This window comes from Zea mays, chromosome 9, assembly GCF_902167145.1.
Source record: "Zea mays cultivar B73 chromosome 9, Zm-B73-REFERENCE-NAM-5.0, whole genome shotgun sequence".
NCBI classification, from domain to species: Eukaryota; Viridiplantae; Streptophyta; class Magnoliopsida; order Poales; family Poaceae; genus Zea; species Zea mays.
This window is the reverse complement of record NC_050104.1, coordinates 32,726,769-32,746,319: the sequence shown is the minus strand read 5'-3', so window position 1 is coordinate 32,746,319 and position 19,551 is coordinate 32,726,769. Positions and strand designations below refer to the sequence as shown.

Below are 19,551 nucleotides of genomic sequence, written 5' to 3'. Positions count from 1 at the left end.
TGATCTAATCCAAATTTGAGTTACTTAAATAAGTTAGATAATGTTGGCGACAAAAATTAGGCCCTATCTAATCTATTATGATTTAACCTTGTGGGTGACTCTTAATGCTGGTACAAAGGATAAAACCATACTCCTAATTCACTTAAGCCTAAGTTAGTGTCATAGATCAACTCAGCCATACACTCCCAATAAGTTACATAATCCATCTATGTAAACCTATTAAAAAAAAGTCATATCCACAGACCCTAGCTATCTTAACTACAACTCCCTAGCTCAGATGGAGATACCAAGATTGGAGACCAGGACTAGAGAAGAAAAGATCAACCTCGTCAAAGAAGGAGAGAAGTCAAACTCGATCTTCAAGATGCATTACCACCCAACACAGAATTCTTCCTCACCATAAACCCTCTTACCCCTGGCTATTCTTGCCCTAATCTACCCATCTTCCATCCTACATAATAAAATGACTATACATATAGATACCCATGCTCTCCTAATCACTCACAAATGAAAAAAAGAGAGGCTCTTGATTTTTGAATTAATTAGAAACAGAAAGCTAAATTAAAAACCACTCTTCCTATATCCTCTTTCTCACTAATCTCGAGGGCGAGATTCTTTTTAAGGGGGGTAGGATTTGTAATACCCAAATAGTGAGAGCAATAGAAGATACAAGAAATAAGAAATATAAAAGGTTCATTGGATCACTTGTATTGTTATTCTCATCTTAGCATAATTCAAACCATGAGATTAATTCTGACTACCAAAAAAAAACTAAGTAAAAGAATGGTGCATCATGTTGGAGATTTTGCTTGCTTGTGCATTTAAATAATAACGACAATATATTAGTAGGAATACAATAATAAGTAGAGAATATGAATTAGCCACTAGATTGAAACTTGGGTTTGGAAAGAAATATTATAAAATACAAAATGAATTCATAAATAAATAGATTCCACCCTATTACGTTCAAGATGGATAATTAATTTGAGTGCAAATTATGCTACAAAATTTGAATTCAAATCCTAAATGTAGGAATGAAAGGAGAAAACAAAATAGGGAAATAAATAGAAAAGGAAATGGAATTGGAAACCTGCGGTTGGGCCAAAAGTCACTGCGCGGCCCATCTCTCTCTTGATCCCACGCAGCCCACTCCCGTCGGCCCACTTCTCCCCTTCCCTGCTTCCTTTCTTCACTGGCGGGTGGACCCCGGGGGCAGGCTCACCGCGTGCGGCTGGGTTACTGGCGTGTGGCCCCCGCGTTGTCAGCTCCTCTCTCCTTCGCTACGACCGAGTCGCGCGCAACAAAGATCGGAGCTCGCCCGCTCGGATTCGATTCCGGGTTACTCGCCGGAACTTGCTCCTCGCCCTGGCGTGCGGGGGACCCAATCACTCCCTCTAGTGCTCGTAACCCCGTGCTGCTGCTAACCGGTCCCCACGCGTAGGTTTCGGCCAAATCTCCAAACCGCCCGCCGAACTCCGTCAGCGTTCCGGCCGAATCGGTCGCGGCCGTTGCGCCTTGGCCCTCGGACTACTGATACCAGCCGCGGCTGAAGCCTATGCTGTTCACCTCTTCTTGCTCCCCGCGACCGCAGCCCTGTGGATCTTCTTCCCCGATTCCTCGCGGCAGTAACGACCCGCCCGAGCTGCCCGCCGACCTTCGCGCTAGCTGAGCTCCGAACCCGATCATCATTCCCCCTTTCTCGGACCGTTGCGGTGCCCTCGCGGGTATAAGATCGGGCGTCACTATTCCCTCGGGCATCCACCCCATCTAGCCGTGCCCTGGTGAGCCCCATCGCCGAGCACCCCCATGGCTGGTAGCGAGATTTTGGCCGCCGCTCGGCTTACCTGATGTGGAGATTGGAGAAGAAGGTCCGCCGCGAACGAACCACGGGTACGCCGTCGCTGGTGGCTCGACAGTGGGCCTGGGGGCTTCGTCGGTTATCGTGGGATGTGTTCGATGCGGCGCCAGGGTCGATGGCCAACCTGGTGGCGGGGAATTTCTCGCCGTGGAACAGCCTATGCCTGGGTTCGCCGAAATCCAAGGATAGTGCCCTCTGCGTCGTGTTCACCGGTAAGGATACTATCCATCACTTCGCCTTTCTTCCCCCAAGGTTTAGCACCGTTCGCGTTTGGATTTTGATGCCAGTGCGCTGGGCGGAGGAAATCCAGCGAGCTCCCAGGGTGGAGCTCTGCTTCGTCGCCGCCGTGCTCAACCACCAGGAGAGAAGATGAAGCAGGAGACGTTGAGCGTTTGATGGACGGCGTAGATTTGACGAGGGATACCCCTTCGTCCGGTGTTGTATCTAGCCGTTGATTTGGATACGGACAGTTACGATTAGATCCCACCTTATTGAATCGTGGCCGTAGGTATAGGATCGGATGGATGCAAACGTATTCTGGGGTAATTAAATCGGTACCGTAGATCCTAGATCGGGCGGACCACGTCGCGTACCGCTTCGCGGGCAGCTGGATTTAATCTGGCTCGTTCGCATCTAATCCAACGGCCCAAATCTCTCTATACCCCTTCGCCCTGGCCTATTTGCTAAAGAGACCCCGTAATCTTTATAAATTAACCCGCCATCCACCGCGGGGTAGATCTGTGTCTTGGGACTTTTCGCGCATTAACCCCTGGACATTTCTGTAATTGAGGCCCAGTCCAGAGAATTATAAAATCTAGAAAAAGGAGTTAGAAAATGATTTTTAATGCAAAAATAAATACTAGAATTTGTTTAATTCATAGAAAATGCATAGTTAGTCCAAATTAGTCCATCCTAATTTCTATAATTCTATAATATTACTGTTTATCACATAGTACCTCTGTTTTTGACAGGAAAGCCACTTTCAAATTTATTTCCTAATTAATATTATATCAAATACATAAAACCTTAGGAAATTCGTATCTTCTTCGTTTTAACTCCGAGTTGATCCGTTCAAGTTGCGTTAGTCTCGTAGAAACGCGTAGATTATTATTATTCAGTTATTCTTATGTTTGGTGTGATGTTAATTTTGCCCATACACTGTTTGTTTGTATTGCTACGAATAGCAGTGAGGTCACGTGTCACCTGAAGATCATCCCGGTACCTGGAATCTCAAGTCCCAGGCAAGTTGTGCCCTTGATCACTTCTTTTACCTACTCATGTTCTGATTAATCATAATGATCTGCATAGGTTAATTTTGATGGGACCCAATAGGTCACCCTAGTTTGTTCATCCTAAATACCTTGTTTACCCCTGAATCACTTGGGTAGTTCTGCTACTGCTTTATATGGTTTTGGGTTAATATTTCATTATATCTATGTTCCAATTATGTTGTTATTCTATTTATGTTCATGACAAGATCATTAAAATGTTAATTGGAACATAGAGCTTAACTTGAGAACCACGTGCCACCACAAGGGTTTAATGGGACGCCCTTGGCTGACTAATTAGGAAAGCTAGTGGAGGACTACCTTACCCGAAAGGGGCAAGGGCAGTAGGGGAGTGGTCAGTGTAGGGAGGCCCTCAGGAGGATTTTGCTGCGATGGCGGTCCTGCAAGGGATTCCTGCATTGGAGCTTCCTATAAACTGTAGCGGGTTTTCTGAAGCTAGTGGAACTTTGTAAAGGCCTCGTAGTGTTACCCTGCCTCGCCTCCTCGGTAGAGGTGTATGGGAAGTCGCGATCCCTTGGCAGATGGGTAACATGACTTGTGGGTAAAGGGTACCACCTCTGCAGAGTGTAAAACTGGTATACTAGCCGAGCTCACGGTCATGAGCAGCTCAGGACTCTCTGATGATTAATTTATGGAACTAAATTCAATTTGTCATATGCATTGCATCGCAGGTGATGATGTTACTTTTGTTCTACTACTTAATTGGGTTGGTATTTACTTATACTTAGTAATTGCTAATAAAATTTTGACCATCTTTAAAAGCAATGCTCAGCTCTAACCATCCTCTTTGGTAAGCCTTACACTTCACGTGAGCTCCCACCTTTGGCGAGTTCATGCACATTATTCCCCACAACTTGTTGAGCGATGAACGTATGTGAGCTCACTCTTGCTGTCTCACACCCCCCCACAGGTCAAGAACAGGTACCGCAGGATGAGGCGCATGGAGGATGCTGCGATGAGTTCGTGAGAGATCTAGGCCGTCGTCTCCCAGTCAACTTTGGGTTGCTGGACCGTTGTCTCCATATAATGTAATTATTTATTTTTGTATAGAACTCCTGTTATGTAGTAAAGTTGTGACATTCGATCCTGTGCCATGATTCATCATATGTGTGAGACTTGGTCCCAGCACACCTGGTGATTATGTTACGCCCGGGCTTTGGACCCCTAAAATCCGGGTGTTACAAGCTGCTAGGAAAAAGAATCAAGTTTCTGAAATTTGTAGTAGCTGGGAGAAAAACAAATTGATTTTGTCTCGGTATTCGCTAATTCCTCATCAGTAGCCTTCGCAGCATTTCGTAGTTGAGTTCAGTCAGCATTTGTTAACTTGCCTACGCAGAACTGCTAAATGTTAGCAACACATAAGCTTCTAAAGAGATAGCAGGTAGAGAGAAAGTAGCAGTAACGTGGAGAGGGGGTCAAGGGAAGGAGAAGACGAGAGGATATGTGATAATAGTGTTTGTATTCTAATAATTGGTAATTGATAATTCCTATTAGCCTATACAACTGTCCTTTATAGCGGTAGAAATCCACTTGCCCCCTGGCAATGGCCCCACATGGCAGCCACTCTAACATTCCCCACTGCTTAAAATGCGGCTTGCCCCCAAGACGCTGACCATGATCGCCAAGTTGTCGGAGACCATGCACAGTCCAAGCACACTATAACATATATCAATCTTTATCAATTGGTCGGCGACGTTTTTGTCAATGTATTGCTCCAGGATCTCTTCAGCATCAGAATACTCTCTGCTACTTCTGTCATGCTTGGCCTTTCATCCACATCAAGATTCAGACAACGCACTGCAATCTCATAGAGACTATTAAGAAGATCTGAAACTTCTGGCTTGGCAATTTCCTCATCAAATAACTTGGTCGCTTCTTTTTTACCTTTGTGAGCATCGAGAAATTCCCTTACCAGACTATTATTGTCAGCCTTCTTCCTGCTTATGAGCTCCAAGATCACAACTCTGAAACTATAAGCATCGCTTCTATCAGTGAGTAGCCTGTCTCGTAGATACACTGGATCCATGTAACTCCTGTCGCCAGTGACAAAATCTGTGTGTTGTTTATCTTTCACAATCAGCCTCGATATACCAAAGTCAGAGATCTTTGGTGTCCAGTCCTCATCCAAAAGTATATTAGCTGGTTTCACATCGCCGTGTAAGATGACGTTTGTTGTTTTCGAATGCAGATAGGTCAGGCCTTCTGCAGACTCTGCAGCAGTGTCCAGACGACATTTCAAGTTCAGTGGATCACGTCTGCTTCCATGAAGAACATCATGGAGGCTGCCTTTGGAGAGGAACTCATACACGAGCATTGGCTTGTCGACTTCTAGGCAACAGCCTCACTCGCCATCTGTGACCCAACTTGAAGCTTAGTGGACCAGTAATCTTCATTGACATCCAGAATTCCCAAACAGGTGGAGGCCATGGTGGAAGCCTTCGAGTGGGTACGGTGTTAAGACCCTCGTCGTCGTCCTCAGGCACCCAGACCCCGCACGCTCTAGCAATGTCGCCCCATTCTTTCTCCAGCCCCCACTCCTGGAACCTGTGCGCCATCTGCTGGTACGGCGTGTCTGGGTGCTGCTCGGAGATGCACCCCCGGGCGAGGAGCAGCGCCGCCTGAAGCTTGACCATCGTGTCTAGGGTGTTGCTGATGAGCAGCTTAGTACTCTGGTACTTGAGCGCCAGCAGGTACTCCTACGACGGCTTCTTCACGCCGCCATCGAGCCTTGAGGACAGGAACCTGGAGACCAAGTGCATGTCGTTGCCGATGGAGGAAGGCACCTTGGGGCGCTCATCCTCCACGCTGCAGGACGAGGAGGCAGACGCGACAAGGAAAACCAGATCCCGAAAGCCTGGGCTGGCGTCCGAGCCACGGCTAGACATTTGGTCGAACACTTTGAGCGCGGAGTGCACCGTGGGGACATCGGCGCGGTGCGGGTCGTAGCACAGAGCATGACTGGGTGGCGCAGTGTCCTCGGCGCGCTCGAACTCATGCGCTTGCTCCTTCTGGTGGGCTCTCACCGGGATGTGGAGCTCCTCCACGACGTCGATGTCGTCATCGATGCCTGACGAGAACGACGGCGCATCGGGGGTCTCGTACCCGTGCGTCTGCTCGTGCCGGTCGCGGTACAGTTCGCAGACGACGTCGAGGGCCTCGTTCCTGCGTGGCTGCTCGCACCGGTCGCGGTATGGCGCCTCGAACTCTCCTGCGGAGGATGCCGTGCGTAGAGACTGGGTGTCCACGGACGACTGCTTGACTCTGACGAGGTTGTCGTCACAGGAGCCGACGCGGAAGGAGTTGGTGGCGGTGCAGTCAGACGAGAGCGCGATGATGCGCTCGTCGTCGCAGGGCGAGGACAGGACGGGGACGAACAAGTCGTAGGGAGAGTCTGGATCTGAATCCAGGAGGCTGCGGTGGAAGCAGGGCTCCTCGTCGAAGATGGGACCCTCGTCGAACTCGGAGGTAGGAAGGATGTCGACGTCGACTCCGACTTGGTTGTCGTCGCAGTCCCGGAGTAGGTGTTGACGATGGAGGACCGGGTTGGGGACGGAGTAGATGCCGCGATTGAGGTCTATCGTCGAACACTTGCTGAGCGCGGCCGCGAGCTCGGCGTAGGTCGCGGGCTCTGACTCGGACGATGCCACCACCTCCGCTTTTGGCTGCGGGACCTCCTTGGCAGATGGAGCTTGGGCGGCCATGGGGGTCAGGTTGTCCAGGCCGAACGCCCCGCCGAAGAGGTGGTCGGCGGCGAGGTCCGCGACGACGCTGTCGGGGATGTTGCGGGCGTGGCTGCCGACCGTGACCTCCGTATCAGAGAGCGAGGAGCGGCCCTCAATCGCATCAGTGATTCGAGCCTCCATCAGCGCCATTTCATCGAGCAGGAGCTGCATCATCGCATCCATGGTGAAGGTAGAATGTTCAGGATTGGAACTGCTCTGATACCAAATGTTACTAACACAGAAGCTTCTAAAGAGATAGCAGGTAGAGAGAAAGTAGCAGTAACGTGGAGATGGGGTTAAGGGAAGGAGAAGACGAGAGGATATGTGATAATAGTGTTTGTATTCTGATAATTGGTAATTGATAATTCCTATTAGCCTATACATCTGTCTTTTATAGCGGTAGAAATCCACTTGCCCTTGGCAATGGCCCCACATGGCAGCCACTCCTAACACTAACATGCTGAGACAAGTAACTGAGCCACCAAAAACATGCGAAACCTTATTCATATTCGACGGAATATTTACATGAACAGAATTACGAGGCATTGTTTGAATACTTAGTATTCACTTCAATCCATATTGATGCATGTGGATTGAGACGAATGCTAGAGTAAAATTAAACGACGCAGACGATGACACGCGAAGCTGTTGGCTACTGTCATGGCCTCCGCAAGTGTTTTCATATACATGTAGAAGTATTTATATCCTAAGCTTCTTCAGCAACCTACAACATCTAGAGAGGACGAGCAAGATAGCCTTAAATATGTAGAAGATACATAGACCACAGACCACAGTAGAAGAAGAAGAAAAAAAAGAAGACGACACACTTGAGTCCCTGTCGTCGTCGGAGGCAAGACAGGGAGCTGCCGCCGCTACCGTCGTGGGCCGGCCGGCAGCACAGCAGGCGCTCTTCCCCGGCTCGCTCGCAACCGAGGAAAACGACCAACCACGGGACAGAGCGTCTGGGACCCTGCTGCGGACCATCAATCAGTCTAGTACATCTTCTGGGCTCTCTGATCGTCACCCCAGCACATCATGCTTTTGCTTGCCACGCTCCTCCAAATCAAGCAACCGCAGGCCTCGATCGTTTCATCCCGGCGCGCGCGCGCGCGGGAGAGACGAAGAAGAAGTCACGCGATTATCTCATCCGGCAGCGCCACGAACCGCGTTCGCTTCTGCGACACCACAGGGGATAATAGAATTCAGAGATCATGAGACAGTGTCGAAGAATAATACCACAGGGTTAGAAGTCACGCGATTGTTTCTGAACCTTCAGCGGCAAAGACCAAGTCCTTCCTACATATATTCGCTGTGAATTTAAGCCCGCGACTAGGACCGACCCAATAAGAACCGGCGAACAGAAACTGATAATTCAATGCAACTACCGGTACGCACACTCGAGTACGAGGCTGACAATCAACTGTATTTTGCTGCCTAGTCACTGGACCTCCCGTCAAGATCTTTGAAAAAGTCCCGCATCATATATACACCCGCCCGCCGCCACCTGCTGGCTGCCGCCGCCGCCGCCCTCAAGTCACAACTCACAACCAACAATGCGGCGGCGGGCCTGACTGATGGCAAATGAATCCCTCCCTGGCGTGCCAGGAACGCCATCAAACCGTCTGCTCAAGTGCTCGATCGCCGCCGGCTCTCGCCTTTTTTTCTTTTTCTTCTTTTTCTCTCTCTCTACCTTCACGCGACGACCGCAACATCCATGGCGGCCGTCCTCGCTTTTCCGTGAGGTTTCCTCGGAAAGCTTTTTTGGTTAGTGAGGTGAGCATGCACCTCGCATGAAAGGGTTCGAAAAGGTAGTACTAGCACGTCGCCGTGACCCGTTTCCTGAACTCTAGTGACGATCGAACTCATCCTGATAAGGGTTAGCCAGCTCACTGAACCGAGCTCGGCGAAACACAATCGCATCGCAGCTGGTCAGTTGGAAGGACACGTAAGGTATCCGAGTGGTTTCAGACACGTAAGTTGTCCCTGACCCCCACGCCCCAGATTTCACTCGTTTTCATTTCAGTTGCACAATTCATACTCCACGCACAGTTCAGACGTCTACCATCTGACTGTTACTGAGTAAACTGGACAATAATTTTCAACGGCTGCCATGTTCTGTCTTCATGTAGTACTATTTCGTGCTCCACGCATGAAGAAACTATCCAAACTAGCCGTTTTCGAGTATCCTTAGTTTCTCATATGTCCTTAGACATTAGCATCATTTTTTATCTTCTAAACTGTTTTCTTTTTTACAAAATAACGTTGCAAATTTTTTTTTAAAAAAAAAAGAAGAAAAAAAATGCACTTTTACTTTGCCATTTTGTCCACCAGCCACCCCCAACTGCTGGTCAAAAGAATAGAACTTTACCACGTGCTCCCCACACGTAGAAAACTCAGTAGATTCAATTGTAGTTTTATGCCAGACAATTGATCTTGAGTTCTTGACTACCGGGCTTTTTTATAAGAAACAAATGGACGAACGGCGAGACGCCTGTGAAATCTAGGAACTGTACGTCGCATTACCTCTTTCCGGCTGGCCCTGACGTCGGGCGACGCGTACTCCGGGGTGCGGGGCAGCGCGGGCCACCTCTCCGGCGTCCTGGGCGCCGTCGCAACGCCCGCCGGCACCATGAACCCATCAGTCCCCCAGTCGGGCGTCATCGCCGCGAACCTGGGGCTCCGCTCGGGCGTCTGCGGGGACGAGGCGGCGGTGGCGCCGACGCCGACGCCCCAGTCCGGAGTGGGCACGAACCGCGGGCTCCTCCGCTCGGGCGTCCGCAAGATCCCCCTCTCGGGCGTGGCGGCGCCGCTGGCGGGGTTATTAGCGGCGGCGCAGAGCTGCATGATCCGGGCGGCGGCCTCGGCGCCGTCGCGGCTCTCGGCCATGAGCCTCTCGACCTGCGCCTTGGGCAAGCGCATCCGGAGCCGGACAGGCCCGCCCTCAGACTCGGAGAGCGGGGACGGCGGCGCCGTGGCCGTGGCCGTGGCCGCGGAGGCCGGCAGGGAGAGGTCGGAGGTGGAGCGGCGCGTGAGCATGAGCGACTCCAGCCGCTCCCGCGCGCCCACCTGGAGCGCGCCGGACCAGGCGCGGCGCGGCGGGACGGACGGCCGGGGCAGCACCACGAGGAAGTAGAGCCTGCCCGGGCGTAGCTGTGCGTCGTGCGCCAGCGGCCGGGCGCGCACGCCCAGCAGCTTCACCTCCTCGGACTCGAGCAGCTGGAACCCCGGGTGGTCGCGCAGCACCGCGCCCGCGGACGCCGGAGGCTTCACGCGGAACGCCGTCCCGTCCAGCTGCATCACCTTGGCGCCCTTGCGCCGCCCGCCGATGCTGTTGCCCATTGCCGCGCGCGGGGCTCTAGCTCTCTCTGCCTTCTGTTGCGGCCGGTCTCCCCTTCGCTCCGGGTGCGTGGGTGGGTGGGTGGGTGCGGGGGTGGCGCGGTTGTGTTTCTCTTCGCTTTGCCCTCCCTCCCTCTGCTCGTCTTTCGCAGCTCGCGATGGAGAGGTGTTGTTTGTGCGTAGGCGCGTAGGCGTAGGGCGTGGAGGAATTTAAAGGTGAGGGGGGAAAAGGCTAGGGAGAGGGAGGGACTTTGCCGCTTGGGGGCCCAAGTCAAAGGTGATGGTGAGTATTCGGCTCAAGGACAAGAAAGGATGTATTTTGTTATTACTAATAGAAATATTTTTGTAACGTAGTAGTAGTTCATCTTCTTTTTTTATTGGCAAGAGGACAAAGAAACGTTTGTTAGGCCACACCACACCTCCTAGCTAGATCGCATATGACTGGAATCACTAATTCTCCGGTCAATATGTGTGAACGTTTCCTACATATATGGCTTATTTTCGGGCGACATTCCGAGGAGGCCGCGCGCTGGATGACGGTGGCGGTAGGCCGGAGTAGAGATGCCAAACGGGCCGCCCGGCCCGGGCACGGTGAAGCCCGGTCCAATCCACCAGGCACGGTTAGAAAATCGGATCGGGTTGTCTAAGCACGCGGACTCAATTTCCTGTCTTAGCCCGGTCCGCAGCGGGTCTAAACGGCCGGCCCGTTTAGCACAAAAAAGGGCCGAATAGCGGGCTAAGCGGGCCGGTAAGCACGTTTTAGTGTAAAAAATCGGGCTTAACGGGTTTAGAGGTAAACGGGCCGTGCCGGGCTAGCCCACCGTGTTTAGTTTCCTGTCCGAGCCCGGCCCGCAGCGGGCCTAAACGGGCCGGGCCAGCCCGTTTAGCACAAAAAAATGGGCCGAATAGCGGGCTAAGCGGGCTGGTAAGCACGTTTTAGTGTAAAAAGCGGGCTTAACGGGCTTATAGGTAAACGGGCCGTGCCGGGCTAGCCCACCGTGCTTAGTTTCATGTCCGAGTCCGACCCGCTTTTTCGTGCCGGGTCGGCCCGAACCCGCATAGAACCGGGCCGTGCCGGGCTTGGACCAGGCCCAAATAGCGGGATTCGTGCCAGGCTCGCAGGCCTCGTGCTTATTAGCCATGTATAGGCCGGAGGCGTAGCCGCGTAGGCTGCTGGTGATCTTAGAATCAATGGTAAAAAAATTAGGTATTCTCTTCTAGAACATCGTACAAAATAAATTAGAATTATACAAAATATTCAGTTTCAGTGTACAGTTTTATTTTATTGTTGCATAAGCATTTACAACGCGTTGTGATTGCATGATGGATGGCTCTCTGGAGCCGCCCGATTCTAATTCCGAACCTATCAACTTGTTTCGATTGAGATGCAAAAAGATGTCATTCGGCCCTTTCATAGTTAAGACAACCAACATCACTCCTCTAGTATAGACGGCACCATCTACGACTATTCTAATCCTAGTGGTCTTAGCCTTAGGGTCTCTACCAGATTGTGCCGTGAGTCCGCATCACCTCTCTTGGGGCCATGGTGAGCCTGCCAGCCTTATCCGCAAACCAAATAGTCTATTAATTTTATAATTCATAATAAATACAGTATCCGTTCACGAATATTTATCGTTTGTTAGTTCATTTTTAAACTAAATAGAGATAAATAAAAAATGGAGAAAGTAGTAGTAATTATGATATGATAGTTTTTATCTAGATAGAGTGTGCTATGAGAGGTGAGTATCACACTGAGGAATCATATGTGAGAGCCGAGATAAATTATTCGCTTGGCTTTAATCCGTACCGGTTTCTACTATTTGTACATTATTTTTTGTCTCTGCGGATTACAGCTGCAACGGTCCAAAATAGCCGGCTTTTATTCGAAGCGAACAGACACGTCCGAAAACTATAGGTAAGACATACGAATTCGATCACCTTCCTTTAGGGCTTGTTTGAGACTAAGGCCCTATTTATTTTCCTTCATTTTAAAGAATTAGAATCTAACTAATGGAGTATGCTATTTTAAAAAAAATGACATTCCACATGCATAAGCCTATCTCAAATTTATGGGATGAGAAGTGAAAATTGATTCTATAGATTTACACGCTACTTTTCAAATGTACAAGTAATAGCATACTCTTTTACTTGCTTCTTTATAGCATAAGTTTAGTATATAAATATCTCTCTCATATAATTTAGTATAGTATACAAATATATTACATATAAAAATATATTAATTTAATTAGTTTGTGTCTAAATTATGATTATTAGAATGAAATTCAATTTTAACAAAACAAACAGAGCCTAAGAGTAGTAGTGGGAATTGAGGGCGCCAAAATTCCTTACTATTCAAAATTGAGCATAATTTTGGGAGAGTCGGATGGTTCACTGTTTGAGAATAATTTCCCTTTTTTTTAAGTTATTTTGTTTTGCATGGAACTGGTTCAAATAACAATAAATTAGAAGCGGAACGGCTGCTCCATCTCACTATACTACATAACCAAACACTACCTTAGTTATAGGTTAGGACTTGGGATATTGACACCGGATTTTTATTTTAGTTCCTCAAATCTGGTATGTATCGGCACTGGAGTTTCCAAACTGGATACGCCCCCTCGGCCCCTCGAGAGGAGTTGGTGTCCATTCCCCCGCTTGTCACGGCACGGACGAGCGTCGGGAGCCAAGGTTTTTACGGCGGACCGGCCGGCCGGCTACGGTGTCAATGAACACGCGTGTGGCATCGATCAGCGGCGGACCAGGGCCGGGAGATGGACCGAGGGCGTGTTTGCGACCCTACACCAGGCTGGCTCGGCCTGCCCTACTGGCCCAACCCTAGGTTGGCATGACCTAGTTGGTGCAAATCCCTTTGTTTGTGTTGCTGTACAAAATGAGCTCGACCCAGGCGAGAACGTGTTTGTGACCCTTACAGACAGCTCGGCTAAGAGGCCAACTGCCCAACTGCCAAACTGGGAATATGTTTGGCAGCTGGCTGTGGTCGGCCTGGCCCATAGACAGGAAATAGAGATGGACATTGCTAACATAAAAAAGAGATGGACATTACTGACAGAAAATAGAGGATTAGAACAACATATGTGAATTGAACAATACAAGCATCAACTGAGTTAGCCTCAGACAAATGTAACTTAACTTCATCAATTATTTTCATTGCTGGCTACAAGTAGTTGCTGGCTACAAGTTACAATCAAAGAAGCCATCTCTATTTTCATGTGATCTTCCTCAGAATAACATATCCATCTGCAACAGGTAGTTGGGCATCCATCTGCAACATATCCATCAAAGAAGCCAGGCAAGATTGACAGTAGCAATGATTTTCCTCAGATATAATTGCCATTTTCATGTGATCTTTTAACTTGGAGCATAAGGAACATAGCTGGGCAGCCATGAAACCATGATATTCATCCAACCCAGCCATCAAGTCATCTATGGTGGATAACAGTTGCATTGGGCATGGATGTGCCCCATGGTTCCATGGTAATAATCACAACATGGTGGAAACAACATAATTTTCAGCATATGCCCAATACCTCACAATTTAAAGATCATCCACATTAATACGGGCAATAATGACAACATGGTTTCATGGCAATTATGTCATCATAGGCATAAAGGAAAGCACAAGTAAACACGGGCCTCAGCTGTACTACAACACATCAAATGCAAATGCTCCTCAGATTAGTGTATATAGCATCATTGGCCAAATAAACTTCAATCATAGTAAAAACTTGAATCATAGTAAGAATACAAATAGTGCCTTACAATAAGTTTGAGCCCAATAGCTTAGGGTTCAAATGGTGTCCACCCAAATGTTACCTATTGTTAGCCACCCTCCTAGGTAAATTAGACAAAAGGACTGGTGGGAGTAAACCAGACTGCACACCAAAATGTCTACAACAAACTATTCCTAGTTGTAGTCAAAAGAGAGAGTGGGCAGGAAGAGAGAGTGGGTGGTGGTGCACACCAACATGTAATTGACCTACATGTAGTAGTTCTTGGCTAGGAAGGTCCTAAGCCAAATGTTTCTATGTGCCTCAGTCATGTGAACAAAGCCCCTGCCTTGAGCCTTGTTGTCCAGGAGGAAGGTGTAGGCAACAATCAGTGCCTCCTCAGAATAGCCAGGCATCTCCATCATAGCTAGGTAGAGGTTACCATCCACATGGGCAGGTCCAGTCTCTCTAAGGGCATTAGCCACATTGTTCACTGCATCAGACATATTGGTCAACATAAGCATCTCATCCTCACTGAAGTTCCCTCTCTTCCTCTTCCTACCCACAGCTATGGAGGGGATCTCGGTGGCCTTGCTACCCTCTCCAACATCAGTTTGTGCTCTCTCTTCTGAGATATAGGTGAAGGCAGGTCCCTCAACCTTGGCAGCAACACTATCAACCTGGTTCTGTCCTAAGGCTTCACCAGAACCAAGTGCAAATTTACCAGTGGCCATAGCATGGCCAAAAATGGCCTCCATCTCAGTGTAGAACCTAATAGGGCAGTTTAGGAACTCTGCATCTTTTGGATGGTCCTGATCAAGTAATTGAAAAGATAGTGTTTTAGACAAGTAAAAAAAGCAAGTAGACATAGGAAACAAATCATAGTGCTACCTTGCAGTGGCCAAGGTAGTGCTCCTGATCAAGCAAGATAGCATTGGAGTCACTATCCCATAAAGCCCCACTAAGGTCTTTGAGCTTAGACACCCTAGACCCATTTTGCCTCCATTTCCTCAAGTGGTTATACACCTGAGTTGGGCTCACTGCCTCCCCACTGTACTCATTAAGGGCTTTGGCCACAGAGTTGACATCCTTGTCCTTGAAGACCTTGTCAGGCCTGCTACCATCACTAAGTAGTTGAGCCATCCTCCTAAGAATAAATCCAGAGGTGTTGTTGTTCCACCTCATTGCCCTAGGACCCCCGGGAACAGCAGCAACAAGACCAGCTGCTGCTGGAGCAGCACCGGCACTAGATGCAGTAGCATCATCAGCGTTAGCTGCTGCACTAGCACCAACCCTTATCATCTCAGTCATCACATCAGTAGCTGGGACAAACCCACCCTGATCACCAGCTGGGACTGAAGGCATCTTACCACTGGTTTGCATGTACAAATTAGTATAATAATATCAGCACAACAAGAAGAGACAAATGGGAATAAAAAAATTGGTCTCAGCCATGTCCATCATATTATTACATTATCATCAAACAAACATGAGTTCCATAGCAGGGTAAACAAACCATCATATCCTAGAGCTTCCCCTCCCTTCCCACATAACATTGCAAATGGCATCCCTCTTTGCAGCCATGGCACTGGATTCTTGGCTCTGGCTACCATTGTCATCTAGTGGATCTTGTTGTGTGCCAGTGAAACCATCCTCATCAGGCACTACTTCATCAATGCCAAATCCTAAAATCCAGTTATGCAGGATCGAGCATGCCAACACAAGCTTGACTTGTGTCTTATACTTGTGAAAGGGCTTGTTGTCCAAGATACGAAACCTGTTCTTCAATGCACCTATAGCCCTCTCCACAGTTACTCTAAGTGATGAGTGTCTCAGGTTGAACAGTTCTCTTGCATTGGTAGGTCGATTTCTGCTCCCAAACTCACTCAAATGGTACCTAACCCCCCTGAAGGGGGGTAGAAAGCCAGTGCGGCATGCATACCCTGCATCTACCAAGTAGAATTTACCTACAATGTGAAATCTACTGTGAGCTTGTGTGACATTGTAGAATTTACCTACAATGTGAACTTGGTAGTGCAATTACCTTGTGGGACAGTGAACCCATCATCCCTCTCAATGGCATCAGCCAGGATAAGTGCATCATGGGCAGACCCCTCCCAGCCAGCTAGAACGTATGTGAACTTGAGGTCAAAGTCCACAGCAACCATCACATTTTGTGTCGGGTTAGTTTTCCTACCCCCGAAAGCTTGCTGCATGTGTCTAGGCACCCTTGCCAGCACATGGGTGCCATCAATGGCACCAATGCAGTCCTAAAAACCATATATGTAAGATAAATGAAGATGTGAATATGAACAACTAATGAACCCAAGGTAGGCAAATACCTTTAAATATGGATTCCATCTATAGCTTCCAGTGATCTTTGGGTGAGTGGTAGGGCTAGGTGCCTTGATAAGTTCCTTCCTAAGCTCTCCAACAGCATACAAAACCTGATGAAAGTGCTTGTGTACTGTCTGAATGGACCTCCTAAAGGCCTGGTGCACAACTCTGAACCTTTGGTTGTGACCAACAACATGCAAGAACATGGCAACTTGCTCCTCTACTGACACCCCCTCCCTATCAGTTACCAGTCCCCTCTCTCTAAAGGTCGTGCATAAAGCAAAAAAAGGGGCTCTCTTCATCCTAAGCATGGAAATGCACTCTACATCAATGGAGTTGTAAATCATGTTGAGGGTCCTCTGTCTGTGAAGTTCACTTTGTTCCCTAAGTACATAGACTAGAGGGTCAGGCTCTACTTTAGGATCAAACCTTTTTCTTTTAAGCCTAGTTGTAACAAATGAAACCATCACTACTGTCAAGGCAGCTGCTTGCTTACACAACAGCTCGCGGCTCAAAGAGGGATCCATCTACATGCATATAACAATGATACAAGAATTAATCTAATCATACCCTGCTTGGCCTCAGCATGTTTGCAAAATGAATCAGTAAGGAAAAAGAACACGGCTGCATCATCTATATGATACCTCCAAGTGAACGTAAAGGACAACATCATCGACCAATATAATATAAATCCAAAGCAAACCACATGAAAATCAAACTCGCAGCAGGTATAACATGAACAACACACTGTACCAAACCCTAAATCATGAAGCATGAACCAGGAAATAGAACGATTGGGGGTTGATTTCACCTTGGGGTCAAGGTCGTAGCTACGGAGACGGAGCAGATCTAGAAGTATAGGAAGCAGATCGACCAGAGACGAAGCGACAAAGCAGATGCCCAACGCCACGGAGTCCCGGCACCAGGCGGAGCTGGACGCAGCCGCGACGCACAGCCACTCGCCGTCGGTCTCTCACGAGGGAGGGAGGGGGTGGAAGAAGAACAAGCAGCGAGAGGAGGGGAAAAGGAGGGTGCACCGTCGCCATATATAGCCGCAAGAGGATTCACCGGAGCGCTCCTTCCCGCGCGCGCGAAAACCTCACCATTCCCGCGCGAGCCCGCGCGAGCTCCCGCCAGCCACCTCGCCCGCCGCCACATTCCGCCAGTGCGCCGCGCGCAGCCGCGCTCCCAGGAAACGAACCCTAGCCGCGTTTCCTGGGAGCCACCCGGAAGGCAGCCTTTTGGCTGTTTTCAGCCAGGCCGCGACACGGGCCACCCTCCCAAACAAGGCTAGTTGCAGCCCACGGGCGCAACCGGGCTACTGGGCCACCCTCCCAAACACGCCCCGAGCTTGCCGCTGCCGTGTCGTCATCGCATTTTGGGCACGCAGGCACGGACGAGACGAGGCCTGGTCATGTGCTGTACGCCGATGCTGGAAGAAAAAAACGCTGGGAATGCACGTGTTCCTCGCAGAACTGCGGGCCTTGTCCTGCGTGTTGTACGTCGTTGAATACTGATCGGCCGTCGAAATGAGCCGTCGTCGTTGAATACTGCGTGTTGTACGTCGTCGTCGTTTTCGTCGTAACAAATACTCCCTCCGTTCTTTTTTATTTGTCGCATTTTAGTTCAAAAATAAACTAACGGGCGACAAATATTCGAGAACGGAGGTAGTACTACATTTATGTTCCGACGATCATAACCATCGCAACATTACATTACTGTACTACAGGCTATAGCGAGCAGTGCGCTTGCTCACTCTCTCAGCTCTCTCTACTGACTAGTGGAGTACTCGTGAACGGAATCTAGCTCTAATTTCGGCAGTAATTGACGGCCCTCCACCAAACCAAACCCTGCCCCGCAACCGTCACACCCGTATGATATGATATACGTATACCTACCAGACGCGAGGTGACTTTTTTCAGGATCCCATCTGTCCCTAGCTGCATGCATGGTCAAGGCACGCATCCCGGCGAGCGAGAGCAGCTAGCCAACACATGGCCGCGGATGACGCGTTGCTTGTGCCGGCGGTCGTTGATAGGATGCTTATCCGCTCTCGAAAGCCCGTCTGCCAAATACTCCAAAATGAACATGTGATCAATTTTAAGGATACGAAAGTTTTTTTTTGCCAATGGACATGTTCTTTGGCTTGCACCTCTTCCCCATCTCTCTCTCTCTCTCTCTCTCTCTCTCTATATATATATATATATATATATATATATATAACGGGAGCCCTGGGCTTCCAATAGTTAAAGGAAGCCCAGGTCGATCATCCCTGCAATCTGGTTCAATCCAGCGTACCGACTGGACCAGGCTGTCGGTTGCACCAACCGCGCCCACGTCTGTGCGCGTAAAAAAGAAATGCATGCATGAGTCAAACACGTCCCTTGCATGCGCATAAATTTAGGAAAGATATGTGTGGCAGTTTCTATTTTTAAATGCTTTATTTCCTCCATAAATTTAGGATCGCTGCAACAGCCATGCAACTAGACTCGTAAGTACCATTTTATGATATATACTGCTACTAAATATGCTACCCTGTGTAGATAATTATGCAATTCGGTATACTGCATAAAAATCTGTTACCACCTGCATGCACACGAATTTATGATGAAAATAACGTGCAATGAAAGGAAATGAATTGCACGCATAGAAACAAAAAAATCGTATTTAATGTTTTGTTTCCTTCATAAATATAGGATCCCTCCAACAGCCATGCAGCTAAACACATTAGATCTAGTTTATGATATATATTGATACAAATTATACTACATGATGTAGCTATTTATGCAATTCGTTACACTACGTAAAAAATCTGGCATGTTGTTCACTGGTGGACGCATCTCCGGGTTGGAGCGTAATAACCTTAAGTTTTGAGCATAAAATCCTTCAATTATAAGCGTAAATACCGAGCCAATGTGAGAGGTTGATAGTTCTAGTAGGTTGTTATTACGATCCTATTTTTATGGCAGATTCGAAAAATATGGCAGTCGCATGCATGCGGTTATACAGATCCAAAAATTATGGCAAAATGCATGCATGAGTCAAATACGTTCCCTTGCATGCGCGTAAATTTAGGAAAGATATGTGTGGCGGTTTCTATGTTAAATGCTTTATTTCCTCCATAAATTTAGGATCGTTGCAACAGCCATGCAGCTAGACTCGTTATGACCATTTTATGATATATACTGATACTAAATATGCCAAACTTTGTAGATAATTATGCAATTCGGTATACTGCGTAAAAAGTCTGGCATGTTGTTCACTGGTGGACGCATCTCCGG

The 19,551-nt window shown here is 48.5% G+C and overlaps 3 protein-coding genes across 3 annotated transcripts; all 3 read right to left on the bottom strand.

Moving 5' to 3' along the window:
* Window positions 1–7,396: 7,396 nt before the first annotated feature.
* LOC100272606 (uncharacterized) lies at window positions 7,397–10,383 on the bottom strand. Its single transcript, NM_001147069.1, has 2 exons — window positions 9,393–10,383; window positions 7,397–8,044 (listed from the first exon to the last, which is right to left on the bottom strand). Exons 1-2 carry the CDS (start codon window positions 10,206–10,208, stop codon window positions 8,000–8,002), a joined length of 861 nt encoding a protein of 286 aa, NP_001140541.1. The 5' UTR covers window positions 10,209–10,383; the 3' UTR covers window positions 7,397–7,999.
* A 3,803-nt stretch (window positions 10,384–14,186) lies between these two features.
* Window positions 14,187–15,863, bottom strand: LOC109942497 (uncharacterized). The gene is made up of 2 exons (XM_020544557.2): window positions 14,825–15,863; window positions 14,187–14,745 (listed from the first exon to the last, which is right to left on the bottom strand). The coding sequence occupies exons 1-2, from the start codon at window positions 15,314–15,316 to the stop codon at window positions 14,203–14,205; spliced, it is 1,035 nt and encodes a 344-aa protein (XP_020400146.2). The 5' UTR covers window positions 15,317–15,863; the 3' UTR covers window positions 14,187–14,202.
* An 8-nt stretch (window positions 15,864–15,871) lies between these two features.
* On the bottom strand, window positions 15,872–16,627 carry LOC109942259 (protein ALP1-like). Its single transcript, XM_020544105.2, has 2 exons — window positions 16,276–16,627; window positions 15,872–16,203 (listed from the first exon to the last, which is right to left on the bottom strand). The coding sequence occupies exons 1-2, from the start codon at window positions 16,615–16,617 to the stop codon at window positions 15,949–15,951; spliced, it is 597 nt and encodes a 198-aa protein (XP_020399694.1). The 5' UTR covers window positions 16,618–16,627; the 3' UTR covers window positions 15,872–15,948.
* Window positions 16,628–19,551: the final 2,924 nt, after the last annotated feature.

What these genes read in the sequence shown, in the direction of transcription:
- LOC100272606 (NM_001147069.1), bottom strand. Translation starts at nt 10,208, where the DNA reads ATGGGCAACAGCATCGGCGGGCGGCGCAAGGGCGCCAAGGTGATGCAG. An exon ending in TCAGGGCCAGCCGGAAAGAG is followed by an intron (nt 8,045 to 9,392) that starts GTAATGCGACGT and finishes GTGGTGTCGCAG; the next exon opens with AAGCGAACGCGGTTCGTGGC.
- LOC109942497 (XM_020544557.2), bottom strand. Translation starts at nt 15,316, where the DNA reads ATGCAAACCAGTGGTAAGATGCCTTCAGTCCCAGCTGGTGATCAGGGT. An exon ending in ACTACCTTGGCCACTGCAAG is followed by an intron (nt 14,746 to 14,824) that starts GTAGCACTATGA and finishes TTACTTGATCAG; the next exon opens with GACCATCCAAAAGATGCAGA.
- LOC109942259 (XM_020544105.2), bottom strand. Translation starts at nt 16,617, where the DNA reads ATGATTTACAACTCCATTGATGTAGAGTGCATTTCCATGCTTAGGATG. An exon ending in GATGGAATCCATATTTAAAG is followed by an intron (nt 16,204 to 16,275) that starts GTATTTGCCTAC and finishes TATGGTTTTTAG; the next exon opens with GACTGCATTGGTGCCATTGA.